We start from the raw sequence: 16,927 nt of genomic DNA, 5'->3' as shown, positions 1-16,927 counted from the left end.
TTACATTGAACCAAGTGTTTCATGACAACAGAGTACAAAATGTGTTCGAGTACTTTGCAAGACACACATGTAAGGGATATGGGCCTATAGTTTTCAACGGCTGAAGTAGGAGCTGACTTAGGGACTGGTACGACAATTGCATGTTTCCAGTCATTGGGAACTACAGAAGTGTCCAAAGACTGCTGAAACAAGATAGCAAGAATCTTGCTTGAAAAGTATCTTGCAAGTTTTAAAATCTTTGAAGAGAGATTGTCACAACCTGTTGATGATGATAATGGCAAATTATTAATAATCTCAAGAACACCCGAAATCGAAATTATGATTGGACCAACAGTGTACTTGTGCAAAATGTTAGCAACAACAACTGGACATAGTTCATTTTCACAAGTAAAAACCGAAGAAAAGTATTAGTTGAATTTCTTAGCAGCAGCTGTGTCTGCAAGGAGTTGATTGGTGCCATCAACGATCACAGGCTTACTCGCACCCGCTTGGCTTTTCACAACTGACCAAAACTTTTTAGGGTTAGCAGCCAACATACCACCAAGGTCTACACTATAAAACTTTGTTCTAGCATTTTTAAGAGCATTCCAATACTGTAGTGCAACATTCCGATAGACTGTCCACCTGTGTTGGCTACCAGGGATGGGCAGTATTTAAATACATTGTATTTAAAATAGTATTTAAAATATAAATACATGTATTTAACATACGTATTTAAATACAGGCAAGAAAAATGTATTTATATTTATATTTATATTTAAATACCGTTTTAGGCATACTTATATTTAAAATACACTTAAATACACATATGGCATCCTCCCGTATTTGTGGGCTTCTCTCGAGTTCCACATTGTTAGCCACCAGCGATGAAGGGTATCTTAGTTAGAGGCTACAGGTCACTCATCCTGTGTGTTCGGAGATTTCCGTCCTTCTAGAAAACAGCACAATGTGAGAATGAGGGCATCGCCACCTCCGTTGCTTCAGTCTTGGAAGCGGGGAGAGAAATGAGAACTGGGAAATATGCGATTCGTAACCCTCTTGCGTCAATTGACAAAGCCTGGTGTCTACAGGGAACCTTTAAAATGCAACTGTTAGCGGCAATTCTACTCAGTCATTCACTGGGAACTCAGGAGAATGGCTGCAGCGCACCGGACAATTTTTGACTAGAGTCACTAAATAAGCTTCGAGTTACTAAATAGCTCATTTAGTGACTCTATTTTTGACAGGGAGTGTTTCACTGTCGTCGCTGAAGATGGAAAGTCGAAGGAGGCAGGCAAGCCGATGTATGCGATTGAGCGGAAACATCTCCTTGAGTCGGACAGCAGCGGGGGGGGGGGACAGACAGGGAACAAGAACCGACAACAACGACTCAAAACCAGCAAATGAACAAATGAACACTTTATTCAACATAGAGAAAGTGGAAGAAGTGATAACGAGTTCATTAGCTGGTTTGAGTGGTCATCGGTTCTTGTCCCGACGCGTCCCGTTACGGTCCCATCTAATACCCCCCTCGCTGCTCCTGAGACTCAAGGAGACGTTTCTGTTCAATGGAAAGTCGGTCCACGCAAGATGCTGAAATCATCACACTGCACCACGGAAAAACAAAGAAGTATGAGGGCATTGTGTGCAGCAGACATGCATCCACAGGTGGCTCCATTTATTATATAATTTAAAAGAATAATGTGCCTAGACGACTCAAAGTATTTACGGAACTAGTTACAGTATTTAAATACTGTCTTAATGTATTTATATTTTGTATTTAATTACTTTCATCATAAAGTATTTATAGGCAGTATTTAAATACATGAATACATGTAGTATTTTGTATTTATGACTATTTAAATACCCAAAAAGTATATTTATGCCCATCCCTGTTGGCTACCAACTTTCTTAGCTTGTCTATACAATCTCTTCTTTTTATTCAACATTTTTCGTAGTTCTTTTGTGTACCATGGACATGAATTAGAGGACCTGATCCTGACCTTTGGTATAAACTGATTAGAGCAGTAAAGCAGAGCGTCCCTAAAGTTTACCCAGTTTTCGTTTACATTGTGGAGAGACCGTTTCTCTAAGAAAGTCAAGTAAAATTGTTCAATGTATCTCTTCATACCGTCCACATCTGTCCTGTGATAATCAGAAATGTATTTCACCTCTACATTACGTATGGTTTAGAGATATTCAACACATGTCATTTATTTGTTGTTGCAGAGTGGAAAGAATGCAAAGTACGAGGACTTCTTTGATCCTCCTGGCATGGACACAGCAGCCAGAAAAAAAACGCGAGAGCCAAAGGAAAACAACTTAAGGTGAGTTTGTTCATGGTTGGTTAAGGTGTGTTTGTGTATGTTCTGATGCTTTGGGTTTTATAAGATCTTGTAAAGGATTACAAATGGGAGTGAAACTCTTGCATTCTTAGGGTCTGACTTCTTCGAGTTGAACCCAATTCCCTCGATTATTCCCTCCCGAATCAGTATAGGAGCAATTCGGGGTATACCTGATTTCTCCCTGAATTCCAATCATGTATGAGGTTTTACCATGTATCACGTACACTGTTTCCTAGCAATTTATATGAATCTGTGTTGTAGATATTATTTAAGTGCAGCAAGAAGTATGCAAAGCACATTTGATGTTACAACATGTGGTGCTAGTCCAATGTAAATCGAGAGGTATGTATGTTTGACCAATATATGGGATTTAACTGCAGGCAGCTTGCTCAACAGAAAACAGAACCTAACTAGATAACACTTGAATGTATCAGTAGCTCCTAAATTCACCCTGAATTTAAGACTTAAATATAGCCGATTTTTCCCTCTCGAATTGGATAAACGCATTATACCTGAAAAATTCAGACCCTACTTATAGTTAGGGAGTGACTCTTTCGGGTTAAATGCCTTTCTTAGATTCGGGGGGTAAAAATTGGGAGCTATTTTTAAATATGTAATTTGGGGAGAAATCGGGCGATAATTGTGCCTTTGGGTGTTATCGGGTGTCTTTGTGTCTCCCCTTGTCTGTTAAGTCCTTTCTTAATCTTCCTTTTTTGTTGTTTCGTTGTCCTTTTTGCGGGATCGTGACCTTCCAGTGGTAATCCCCGAAGGCATAGACAGTGTTGACACATATGGATGCATTGCTGGGAACGTAAGTGACCCATTCTTACATGTGTTACACGTGCCGACCTTTGTTCATCTTCGGTGGAAAGGTCACTTGAGGATTTCATACTGACTGAAATTCGGAGAGAAATCGGGTTTAACCCGAATTGGTCGGAGGTCAGTTCGGGGGGAATAACCGGGCGGAATCGGATTTAACCCAAAAAAGTCACTCCCTACTTATAGTACACAAGTGCATATTATACAATACACAACAACGGTATTGTGTTTATATGGTCATCTTTATGGCAGTAGTGCAGAACAGACCTAAATGACTATTAGACCATGGGCGCATTAAGTAGTGGCTCCAGAGTGCAGGGAGTACGCTCCTTTTTACTAAACGAGGTCACTCCTTTTCTTGAGCGTGGCGCTCTCGATGACCTCTTGCGCTCCAGCTTGCCGGTAGGAGCGCGTAAGTGCGGCTCCTGCTCCATGATGTATGGAGGAAACGGAGGCCGGAAAATCAATGAGCCGCCTCGGAAACTTCGCCGGGATGCGTATTGCGCTCGCTGCTCTGAAAGACCGTTTAGTAGAGGCACCAGAGTATGAGGGACAGAGTACACAGAGCGCGTTAGTTGAGCTGCTACTTAACACGCCCCATGTCACTGAGTGAAAACGTAAAACATTTGGTCAAGCAGAGAGTATATGTGCGTTTGCATACCGTAGTACCGCACATTTCCCGGCATGCCGGAGTAAACCAAGGTTGACCAGCATGCTGGGAAAACCCGTATTTTCCGGCATGACAGGGTATACCACACTCAATAGTACAATGCTCCTGGAGACGAGGGCCCCTGGGGATTATGCATGGTTCAGTGACAGCCACAAAGAGGCCAGCAGGAGGAATGTCCTATTCACACCACGTCATCAAGAAGTTCTAACTGACCCATATTGTAACCCGTTTTGGGAGTTTGGTAGCAGGGGACCCTGCAGCATTTGATTTTCGCAGTATGGAAGAAAGAACTAGTGCTGCTCACGCATGCAACGCTACACATTAGCCTTCAAATTGGAAGAGCTTGAAAAACTTTGAGAACGTCATGGAAACATCAGTGCCATGGCACGTTTCTTCTCGATTCCTCGCCTGTGCGTCCATGACTTGATGAAGCAGCAAGAGAAGCTCAACGTATGCAAGGCTGAGTAAGACGTCGCCATCCAAAAGAGAAGAAATGTGCCTTCCACAGACAAGACTGCAAAGAAACGTGCAAAGTAGTATCCTGCCATGGAGGAAGAACTTGTCGCATGGATTTCAGAGGAGCGCAAATAAGGTATGCCTGTGTCAGCATCTCGCACCAAGTCCCGAGTGGAGCAACTTTTGACAGAAATCTGTAGTGCAACGGGTTTCAAGTCCAGCAACAGGTGGTTGGGACGTTTTGTACGCAGCTACAGCATAATGAACAGGACAGTCACCAGTGTGGGGCGAAAGGTGCCAGAAAATGCTGACATGAAGTGCCAGTCCTTTTATAGCTACCACAATTCAGCTATCAGCGAGATAGAACTTGGGAATACCAGTAACATGGATGAAACGTCGATATGGTTTAATTTGCCATACAGTAAGACCTACGACTTCAAGGGTGTCAAGCATGTCATATGCAAAACCACTGGGAAAGAGAAACTAAGGTTTACCATTGTCCTGTCTGCCATGGCAGATGGCATGAAGTTGAAACCAATGATTATAATCAAGGGGGAAAACATTGTGCCATAGTCTATTTCCCTAAAGATGTCGTCGTTTCTGTGGCAATGAAAGGCCGTATGACGGCTGAACTCATGAACTGTTAAAAGCAGAAAGTGTGGGGTGTCCGGCCAGGTACCTTTTTCAGGCCCCGTTCATTGCTTGTAATGGACAGTGAGCCGTCGCACCTGAAAACCGTGACGAAATCAAGCTTCATGACAATACATCCTTGTCCATTATTCCTTGCGGAATGACTCCTGCTGCAGCCTGTTGATGTTGTGTGGGACAGAATATTCAAGACACGGCAATGAAAGAACTCTGGACGGAGTGGCTGCGGGATGGTAAGGTTGAGTACACAAGGTCTGGAAAGCGCTGTTCTGCATCGTACCTTACTGTCGCACTTTGGGTAAAAGAAGCGTGGAGCCGGATTTCTGAAGATGTGATCAAACAGTCCTGTGTAAAGTGCAGACTTGTTGGTGGCGTGCAATCCAATGTGCTGCACCAGCGCCTGCGGGACACTTTGACATCAAGCTCTGCAGCGTTCGAAGACGACGAAGACCCTACTGGCCTCACAGACGAGGGCAGCTGCGATTCTGCTGATGACCAAATGTGCAGTGGCTGTTGATATTTGTAGCTCTATGTCCGGTAATAAATGTTTGGTGCTCGCAGTGTTGTTGACCTCGCTTAATCTGGCATGCCGGAATAGACCAGAAGGGCAGATCGTAAAAGCTGGTGTACCTTGCAAAACCCAGCATGCCAGGAAATGTGTGGAAGTATGGTATATCCATAGAATATGTACTGATATGTACTGATATATCCATATACAGTTAGTTATTTGGCCTTCACAACTTATCCAGCAAAGGAGGAGAAAGGAACTGACATTTCCCTGAGTGGCTATTTCCGAAGATCCTCGAACAGTCTCTGGTTACTTAGTGGTTCCCATGCAAGCACCTGCCTGCAGCCTTGTCTCTCTTTTAAATGCACAAGGGTAGTTGGTACATATGTTACGAGTTGAAGCCGCTAGGAACGATACACTGACAGAATTTATTCAGAACGCAGAACAGGCTTTGAAGAATAAAGAATAAGGTATAAACTGGTAATGAGGACCATTCCTTCCTGTTTTTGTTACCTAGTCTTCCTGCACTAGCTGCTAAGATAACAATCTGATCTGACAAGATCTTGTCTTTCCTGAGTCTGATAGAAGGGACACTGACACATCAATTGTTGTTCTTAATCAAGAAGGCCTCCCATATTTCTCTAAATAACTGTGATACAAATGATGCCTCATCAGATGTGCATTCGAATACAGGCTCATATCTGCAGTTGAATCCGAAAATGAATAGAAAGATGGCAGGACAGGGTGAATGCTTGTACACCCACTGAATGCTCCCTAAGCCGGGTGTTAATCCACCTTCCTGTCTTGCTAACGTACAGCTGTCCGCATGTGAGAGGTACTGTAAAAGTAGAAATTTTTTGCGAATTTTGTGATCGAACTTTTTTCGTGACATTAAGGTTTCGTGAAATATAGGTAGAAATGAAAATGAAAAAGTAGCAGTAGAAAAAAAGGCACTGGAATTTGCGACGATATGGGATCCACAAAGACAAATTGAATTACTTGACGACCTTTATTCTCACACTTCGTTCTTGTCAAACATTTCGATAATTGAAACGCCACGTCAACGTCAGTAGTTTATTCGCACGGTGTATCACTTGACATGCAGATACCTGCTTTCGCAAACCAACATTGTATGTCATTGTTACGGAATTTGAGTTCATGATAAGCCTCTATGAGTCAGCCAGCATGTAGAGGCCGGATAATTCTCGTTGTTTAGCGTTGGCAGTGTCATGATCTGTCGATCTCCCCGATCCCGCGATTTTCGCTTCCGCACGAATCAGTGAAATTAAGGTCTTATCTTAAGGTTTATTAAATTTTATTAAGGTTTATTAAATCTTAAGGTCCCGCAAAATATTCCCAAAATGAGCTCCCACACTAATTCGCGAATTCTTAAGACCACAAAATTAACCACTTTTACAGTAATTAACAAATCAACCTTCTCCTGGTAATGCATGTACTGAGATCTGTGCTGCTTTTGGCATCTTGTGTTATTGGGAGCTGAAATTACGACTGGCACCCTGTGCTTAGCTCCCAGTTTTTTTTTATATTGTGTGCCAGCCTTTTGATGTCGGGAAGAATGATAGGTCTCCTTGGTGATCTGTCACTGCTGGTCCTCTCAGGCCTCCTTATATCTCAGTTAGTAGAGTTAGGTCAGGTTAGACACTAACCAAAAGTGAAGCGGGACAGTCTGCATCCAGCATCCTGCTCATTTGAGTGCTGAAGGCCTCTTTGATGAAATGAACACATGACCCATGCGGTGCTGCACTAAGCCCCGTCTTTTGCTGTGCCCCTTTCTGCTAATTTAGAGTGGGTTGAAACAAATGGAAACACATCAGCAGTGTGTACCAGGAGTAGCACCAGCACCAGTGAGAAGTAGACACTTTTACATGACTTACACCCCAAATGCACTGAAGCAAATTTCACATCGTGCGCAATCGCGAGTTAGCAGTGACTATGATCACCTTCAGCTGCGGACAAAGCGAGCCTCGGTGACAGAGATCATCAACGGGGACACTTGCTCCCCATTCGCGAACTGGATTATGCACCTCAAGCAGGACTGGCGCAGGTTCCCTTTCTTGCGCAGGTTCCCTTTCTTCCTCGCCTACTCTCTACTCGCCCTGCTGGTTCTAGATTGGCAAGATGGCAGCGGCCCGCACGAAGAACGCCGAACGCCGAAATAGCTGCTCTTCATAGTTGTCATTTGGTTTAATGTGAATTTCATTCAAGCAGACATCTTCTGAACCAATGTTTCCTTTTAATTTGGAACTTGAGTGTATATTGTGCCAAGCTCGCGCTAGACAGCATCAAATGAAAACCTGGATCCTGAGGACTGCGAAGTGCAGACTGTGCAAGTGTATTTAGCGGGATTGTGGTGGCCATGATTGCGCGCCGATCCAGATCGTGTGCAACAGCGTTTTTGGGGTATTAGTCTGTTTTAAGTGGTTGACGAGCACAGAGTTCCCAGACATCTGTTTGAGATTGGCGATGTGTCATATGTTCAAGCAGCGACCTCTCTGTCTCACATGTGCAAAGCAAGCATGCATTCAAGCAGTGTGGAATACATGACTTTTTGCTTACAGGGCACCAAAGGCTGTTTGCGCAATACTGAGTCCTGTGGCAGTAAACACAGATGGCCCTTGGGGCCCTGTGAGCACAAGGTTGTGTATCAGAGCCATGCATAAAACAGGGAGTCTGGCCAGCAATGGGACCTGCCTATACCTGGAGCTCCACCCGTGTTTTGAGCTGTTTAGTCAGTCACCGGTCGAAATCCAGTTCTGTGTTATTACAGACTATCCAAAGTTATATTTCGCTCCTATTTACCCACCACATTGGGTAAACCGGATTAGTTTGGGTTGAAACAACATACCAAAACAATGGATGTCCAGGCAACTTTTATCAACACAGTCTAGGTGGAGAGAGGCATGCCAGGAAGAATGAGAACTACAGAAATGGTCGTTGGCGGAACTGATTGGCCAGGAAAGTGACAGAACTGCTTCTTTGTACACAGACAGATGCTGGAATGAACTTTTAATCATGCAACATGAGCAGATGAAATAAAAAAATGGACAAAGATATATGAGGTTTGTCCAAAAAGTTTGTGCAATACATTTATAAAACTTTTATTTTACAAATTTTAGGATACATCACTGTGTCCCCTTCAAAATACTCTCCGTTCGAGATGATGCACTTGTCCCGCCTCCGTTGCCATTGCTGGAAGCACCTTTGAAAGCTATCTTCTGTCAGGCCCTTCAGCAGGGATGTCATTTCTTTTTTGATTGTAGTCACATCTCCCAGGTGATGACCTCGCTGCACCATTTTGCATTTTGGGAATAGGAAAAAGTCGCTGGGCGCTAAGTCAGGGGAGTAAGGGGGGCGTTCAAGCATGCTAATGGAGTTGCGAGCCAAAAACTCACGCACAATTAGTGCATTGTGGGCGGGGCTGTTGTCGTGGCGGAGAATCCGATGCCTCCCTTCCCACAATTCGGGTCGCACGCGCCGCACACGGTCTCTCAAGCGCCCCAAAATTTCCACATAGAAAGCTGTGTTCACAGTCTGGCCCTGAGGCGTGAATTCGTGGTGCACAATTCCGTGACAGTCAAAGTAAACTATCAACATAACCTTGATTTTTTATTTGCTTTTTCGTGATTTTTTTCGGCCTCGGCTCATCTTTCTGTTCCACCATCTGTTTCTGTTCCATCTTTCTGATCCACTCCCTGCTCTGGGACTTCGACTCGATATCGTACTCATAGATCCATGACTCGTCGCCTGTAATCACCCTATCCACGAAATCAACATTGTTCTGGGACGATCTCTAGTCCAGGCAACATTCCTTCCGTTGAAACCTCTGTTCAGGGGTGAGCAGTTTCGGCACAATCTTGGTGCAAACCTTCTTCATTGCCAAATTCTCAGTCAAAATCGTGTGCACGGACGATTTTCCCAATCCACACTCCTCTGCTATCATTCTGACAGTCAGTCGCCGGTCACTCAACACAAGCGAGTGCGCGGGCTCGATGTTTTCATTAGCAGTTGAGATGGAGGGGCGTCCCGACCTTGAATCGTCCTTAGGGTCTTCATGTTCTCCCCGAAAACACTCAACCCACTTGAAAACCGTTCGTTCCTTTAGTGTACCCTCTCCGTATGCCTGCTGCAACATTTTATGAATTTCCGTGCCATTCCTGCCGAGGGGGGGGGGGGATATGTTTATTAAGAAAAAGAAAGGCCGAGTTTTACAAGAAACTTTATGTTAATTCGTTGTTCAAGCTGTTGGTCTATCTCCATTTTGACAATAAGCAAGAAACGTTTCTACAAAACAGGGACGCACAAAGCGAAGCCTTCTCCTAGAGACGCCTAGAGCAGTAGCGAATGTCAAACACATATCGTCGAATGTGGAGAGCTGGAGGAGGGCGCCACCACTTTACCTACTACCGCTCCGCAAACTCACTGCACAAACTTTCTGGACAGACCTTGTATACACAGTGGAATCTCGCCAAATGGAAGTCACTTAAATGAAATTGCTGCTTAGATGGAACAACCGCCACAGGGTTGCTAGTTTTTGTGCTTATGCACTGCAAAAATGTTCCTGATAATTGGAATCAAAATTTTGCACCTCCGCATAAATGAAGCAGGAAACAGATAGAATAGCAAAAATGCAAGCCACCTGCTGGACAAAATTATGGTGAAGGAAGCCTGAGTGTGGATCGTGAAGAAAAAGGGACGAACAGCCCAGCAGATGTTTGTCCCTTTTTCTCAGAAAACGAAACTCACTGGATAGGTTTTGCGTATCGAGGTGCTCTCAAACTTTTTCCGAGTGCCATCTCTACGGGAATCCTAATGTGGGCCTTTCTGCTTCAGGTGGTGAATGCCACGTGGCTAGGCTAGGCTTATTTCCCACGGATGCACAGAAGCGTTCATACCATGCACTCATCCGTGCAAAGAAGATTGATGTTATATTAACAATTTGGATAGTGCTTGCCTCGACAAAAGTTATACTTTTGAGAACTCTTTTTGTTTTTTTTGTTTTTTTTTAGTAACAAGAAGAATCAGTACTCTTCCTGCATAAATAGGTCTTGTGTTTTTCGGTTAAACCCGGTAACATCCATTTGTACCCCCGATTTGAGTCATCGTCACTTATGGTAAAACCCAGAAAACCCTGATAACTAGCTCGGCAAAGTGCCAATCCAGCTACCAGTGCAGGCGCTGTAGAACGATAAGTACTTCACATTCAGCACGGCTGTTTCACATCTTGTGTTCATCTAAAATGCGAGAAGCACTCTTTTTTTCCCACCCAATTTCTTCTTTACCACCCGATATCACTTGATTTTACCCTGTTTCACAGCTCCTGAAATAAAACCCAATTTTTGAGAAACATAAAACTCGAAAACACAAGGCCCTATGCATAACCGACAAACCGTTGGCGTCATCCAAAAAAGGCGATTCCGAGATATGCCACAAACAAAAATTGTTCCATTGTTTGCTGCTCAGGAGTTACTAAGCGTTATTACAAACCATGCAGAAAAGCAGCAATTTTATGTTTTTGTTAATATTTTCCCCTCTTGTAAGCTATGTTTGCTTCATCAATGTGCACAAAGGTTGTGGACAGCTCGTGCACTTCTGGAAACAATCCAAGACGGAATTTAATATCGTACACCTCATTTCCTCAGTAAATGGAACTCCCGATAAATGGAATAGATTTTCATGGTCTCTTCAGGTAAAGCTTTCCGTTATATTTAAACAAATGTAATACAATGCAAATTTTATGCATCCGTGTCATTTTTCCTGCTAATTTCTTGGGATCACGTTCTTCACTAGGCCTAACGTGAACGACAAAACATCATTTTCGCATAAATAACGGTAGTGGAATGAAAGTTGAAGCAGATTTCGCTGGTAGTTACAAGAGGATCTATACTCACAGAATGAAACTAAAGTACCTTGTGAAAATTTTTTGTCACAAAATCCCTGCTTTGCTGTTCCAAGCTACACCTGGGATGGGGAAGATTTGGTGTCATGGTGGCCCCCTAAAGAACACCAACTAATGAAAAGTGTTCAAGTTTGTCTGACAGATTTAGGCCCGGTTTCACCAACGCTGGTTAACTTTGAAGTGAGATTAAGGGTTACTAAAAAGGGTTGCTCAAAAATATGTTGTCGTAAGGAGCAGCACACTAATGATGGATTCATATTTACTGAATGTTAGTCGACGCGAATATAAGTCGACCCTTTTCGACGTCTTTTTCGCTCTTTCAGTGACATGCCCACAAAATGAATCTAGCATGAGCGGGTTGTTTGGTTGGAGCAAAGCTCCTGGCCAGAGGCACCAAATGAGATGGAACCACTCGATTACCATCTCTTCGTTCAGGAATCCCTTCTCCTTGACACGCACAACCACATCTCTTGGGAAGTGTTCCTTTGGGAGTGTCCTCCGTTTAAAAACAATGTACAGTCTCGGCTTCGTGCCATCCACGAGGCACGAAAGCATGACTGTGAAACACAACTTCTTGTTGCCAGTACCTCACGCATATTTACCTCACCGCTGCCCTTTGTTGACACAGTAGTGTTACTTGTCACGTCGAAAAACACTGGTGTCTGTTACGCATTCCCGATTTGGCCATTCATGAAATGGTGCTGGTCCCCAAGTCTCAAAAAGTAGTGGTGGAATCTACCACCTTCTCTTCATACTCCTCGGGAAGCTTTTGACATACTGACGTTCGTCATCGGAGGGCAAGTCCATTTCGCCTCATAAAGTCTGTCACTTAATGGCAGCTAACCTTAAACTGTGCCCTGCTTATTCTGTGTTCCATTGCCAGGTGCCTTGCATCTTCTTGTATAATATCACAAGTCACAAGCAGGGATCGGAACCAGAACTGAACCCGAACCGAAAACCGGAAAAAAACGTTATTTTCTGACGAACCGAACCGAACCAGAACAATTTTTTTGCTTGTCCTGAACCGAACTGGAACTGAACCGAAAAAAAAAATCATAAGGTTACCTGTTCGGGAATTGGTTCTGAGGTGAAATAATTGTATTACTGACCGACCCTTTTTTTGACTCACCTGAAACGGTTATCTCACACCTTTCTCAACCGGGTACGGGGAGCGTAAGCTCGCTTTCATGGAACAAAATTACTGTCCATGAACCGGTTAAACCGGGACCGAAAAAGTAACGGTTCCAATCCCTGTAAATGTTCCCACCGCTGACAGATTTTTTTTGTCTGTGTATGTGCGGGGGGTGTTCTCCCTGAGCCGAACCCGAACCCTTAACCCGAACCTGGACCGGACTGGAAAAAATACCGGTTCCATTCCCCGGTCACAAGCAGTCTTTTGTCCAGCATGGCTTGCACAGTCTCCTTCAATTTCGCTTTAATCGCTGGATAGTGCCCTGTCTTCGGTCCTTTGATGGCACGGTGCGTCCCGCTGCACGTGAAGAGAGCGTCTCACTGTTTTCTCCATTCCCGAAGAATGCGTTTGGAAACTCCAAACTTACGTTCCGCAGCACAGTTGTTGTTGGCTTCGGCAAACAGGATAACATGTTGCCTATATGACACGGGAAATGAACATTGTACCCTTCCCATCGTGCAGATGAAGGTCCCGCTTCTGCTACACAGTCGTGGACACGTGTACGCAATCAGAGCAAATGGCTTCAATGATGGCGGACCGTTCGCCGTCTGATCCCGAGATCGCGGGTTCAAACCCGGTCGAGGACGCCAGCAACTTGATGGCATCGTACAAGTTGCTTAAACACGCCGTCTTCCGCGAGGGACGTTAAATACGGGGTGCCATGTGATCAGCTTTCATCGCACGTTAAAGAACCCTCAGGTGCGCAAAAGCAATCCACAGACCGACCGCCGTGGCGTCGCTCATGATCTCAGTTGTCTCACGACGTAAACCCCCAATTATTAAATATTATTAATGATGACGGACCACTCTCTCGCTTCTGTCTTTATGGTTTCATGGATAATCTCGTCCTGTGCTCTCTTGCGTCCTCGAATCGTTGAAAACATAGAAATTACTAGCATTATGGTACAAATAATATTCACACACTACAATAACTTCGAAACACAAAATGTAGGGTGAATGTGGCGTGTGTGAAGGCTGGCATTATGGCGGCAAATCTGCTAGCAGCAGTGGCGCTCTTCTATGGGTGACGTCATGTGAATAAACCCTATATACGGGCAACGCGATCCTACCACTGAGCTGCAATGTCAGGCTGGTTCTGAATAGAAGTCGAACCCCCCACTTTGATTGTTTGATTTCGAAAAAAGGTGTCGACTTACATTCACGTAAATATGGTACATTAATAAAGTCCCAAAGCTGCGAACATGTGTAACTGAAAAGCCTGTTCTGTATAGTATATAGTTGCTCACACCGTAAGGTGGCACAGCAAGAAGAATGTCTTCGTCTGGTTACCATCTTAGCTCAATGATATGTTCCTTCAACATTCACATTTTCGAAACAAAACTAAGTGCATAGCTTCTATAGTTTCATCCCTTATATTACAAAATGGGTATGGCACAAGGTTAGCAAAATGCAGAGCCATACCTATGCCAGCTTCTGCCTAGACTAGAATATTGTCCCTTCTTCCAGAACACGCAAAATATTTTTGTCAAATAATTTACATGTGTGCTCCTCATATTTAGTAACATAGCCTGCAATTTATTTTGTTGCATATGTGTTCTGCATTGCATAGCTCTATTCGAGATTCTGAATCGTACGGTGCATACACTCTCACTCTCTCTTTAATGCCCAACCCCCAGCTCTCATGACCTGCACCTTCTCACATTTCCCTTGTAACTGCTCTGACAAGATGCCCAGCACATGCCTAGTGACATTTACAGCATGCTGCCGCATACAGATGCATCATACATGCAGCTCTCTCTGAGCTGGAGGTTGGGAATGTTAAAGGTGGTGTCTGCATTGGATCCAGATTTCTAAAGTTAATGTAATATCCACTTGGAGATGCCTTCCAAATAGAAAACACCAAAAACGTTTCGCAAAATTCGTTCGAGTTTTTTCATAAAACATTGAAAACATGGAATTCGAAATCAACTGCCGGCTTCTGGTTGAAACAGCCCTTCCCTGCTTCGCCTCTTCTGGTGATGTAATCGGCGCTCCCAGGCTGGTTGCAATCCGATACTGCCGGAAGCATGAACATACCCCCCCATGAACGGAGATATTTCTAGCGACTGTTCGGCAGCAGATTGTGAGTCGGTAGACAGCATTTCGGGACGGACAGCTTACCTTCATAACAGACTCCAGTGATGCCGGTCTGCACACTGTTGCCTGAATTCACCCCGGAGCACGCAGCCGGTTGCAACATCCGATTAAATTCATTTTCTAACTTTTCTGACTGCTTCAAAACGAAATATCCCTGTTACACATGTTTCAGGCACCCACTATTCCATTCGCACCTTCAGTTCAACTGCATTTTTTTGTCCAGACACCACCTTTAGGCCAAAAACTGCTGTGAAGTCTAGGTCATCTACCAGTACCTATATTGGAGGTCACCACATAGTTTCAGCTTTGCTGCATGGGGCTAAAAAATATGTGCCTAATTTATTCCTTGAGTCAAGTCCCTGACAAAATATCTCAGCATACTCGAATCAACGTTTGAAAGAAAAATAGTAGCTCCTATCTGGTCACAAGATCGCTGCTTACGGACTCTGTACAATCTTATTAATACTACATATACTAAGGCCAGTTCCCACATATAGCGCTTTGCTACATAGCGCTAGAAAATACGCCTTATTAGGGAGCCTGCATGGGTTGCTGCGGCTTCTCCGCTTTTCAGGGAGGAGACACCCTTTAACCGTGCCAACACCGCCTTTCCTCGCCCTCACGCGGAGCGCGCATTTTAGCTCCCAACTTGCTACGCGCTGCCCATTGCCTGCTGTGCATTTTGCGCGTTCGAGCGGCCATCCGGCACATGTACACGCAAGTGATTGCATTTCTTCTGTATCTTAGCATCATTGTATGTTTTGAGAAGAAATATCGTAACTCATCCCTCCGGAATTTTAAATCCAGCGTGCAACAAGCGTGTCAGAACTGCCTCTATTATTGGTGAAATCGGTCGTTCCACGAGTCATTTCCTCGGGTAATACCAGTGTTCCGTCCCATTTTTTTCTGCGTTTACCACGTTCGGCTCACAGTTCTTTTGCATTGCACTTTACGCATGAAAGTGCTCCTTCTTTCTTTTCTCTATTTCTTTGAGAACCACTACTAGGGCTCAGTTCATCTCCGTATTGTTGGTATGAGGTCGTTGATCTGTCGCGAACCAGCGTCCAACAAGGAGCTCGTACGTGTGCGAGGTAAGCAAGCACCTTTGCAGCGTGCAGTTTGTACCATGTATTCCGGTTGCTCACTGGTTATTTATGTTAAATTAAATTAAATTACGTTAAATCTCCGGAAAGCCACAACAAGCTCATTGAGCTTCGTGAACACGTACATGGTGCAATGAATCTTCGGTATATTTCGGGCTGCGTGCAGCGTACAATGTGAAGAGGCATTCAGGGCGATATCTGCTTCGAAACGCATTTATGCGATGCACTCACCTTTCAAGACTGTGTCAACTTTTATTCATAATAGTGTGGACAATAATCTTCCGGCTTGTGGCCGACACAAAGAAGAACTATATCATGTGATCGTGGACAAATTTGTTCAACTGCGATTGAGGGTGCACTTACGACAGGAGCATGTCGGTAAAACAACATCGTTTTCAAGCAAAATGGCACCAGTGTGACCTACGTTTCCATTTTTTCTTTCTCTTCATATTCTATCCTACTGAATGAGATGTTGTAAGAAAATCTGCTTGCAATTAACATATTTCTGTTGTCTATACACATTCCCATGTTTACTATTGTAAATCGTTGGTCAAGACACGACTGCGTGTGCAGGTGCAGTGATGTGTTTAGACAAACGTTACAAAGCATTAACAACATATTTTACAACCCATGACCAGCTCTACTAGCATATATGACAGTTTTGCCACGCCAGCATCCTTCATTCCGCTTTTACCCTGTTCCTGCCGCGAAAAACTGAGACAAACGCAACCCTGCCGCTGACGCCGAATGCGATGTGGGAGTCAAGATGGCGGCGCTCGTAGCAGACGACGGAGTTGTCGCCTCCCTGAAAACCAAAAGGGGAATGAAAAAAAAAGGGGGAATGAACGTGTAGTATATTTCTATTGTTGGGAAAAACTCACGTGACCTCTGACGTCGGGCCAATCGTTGGGCCTCGGTAGAGTAGTTTTTTGCTTTGTTTTATTTTGTCTCCCTGGGTGACATGTGACGTAAAGCGACGCTGCCGAGGCGTTCTTTTTCCCTTTCCCCTTTGTTCTCTCCCCCGCTTTGGCGGTTCTGGACGTTCTGGATTTTCGTTCGCATCCAGTGAAATAAATAAAACGTGGAAGCGCTGGCTCTTTCTGTTGCACAAGGTGCTTTATTTTTCAGGATTGGTATTTCCAAATCACACATATGCAGTCTTCTGTATCTGCGCCAAACACGAACTTGATATG

At 44.2% G+C, this 16,927-nt stretch overlaps 1 protein-coding gene and 1 long non-coding RNA gene across 2 annotated transcripts in view; both read left to right on the top strand.

The window, feature by feature from the left end:
* The window catches only part of LOC135388565 (uncharacterized), a 285,782-nt gene that overhangs the window by 103,360 nt on the left and 165,495 nt on the right, over positions 1-16,927 (top strand). The window lies entirely within an intron of this gene.
* LOC135388557 (U3 small nucleolar ribonucleoprotein protein MPP10-like) overlaps positions 1-16,927 on the top strand; it is a 58,750-nt gene that overhangs the window by 12,341 nt on the left and 29,482 nt on the right. The window contains exon 3 of the mRNA XM_064618174.1: positions 2,209-2,306. Coding sequence (XP_064474244.1) covers positions 2,209-2,306 — 98 coding nt within the window. The remainder of the gene's footprint in view (positions 1-2,208; positions 2,307-16,927) is intronic.

Source organism: Ornithodoros turicata, chromosome 3 (assembly GCF_037126465.1).
Source record: "Ornithodoros turicata isolate Travis chromosome 3, ASM3712646v1, whole genome shotgun sequence".
NCBI lineage: Eukaryota > Metazoa > Arthropoda > Arachnida > Ixodida > Argasidae > Ornithodoros > Ornithodoros turicata.
This window is presented reverse-complemented; position numbering and strand designations above follow the sequence as displayed.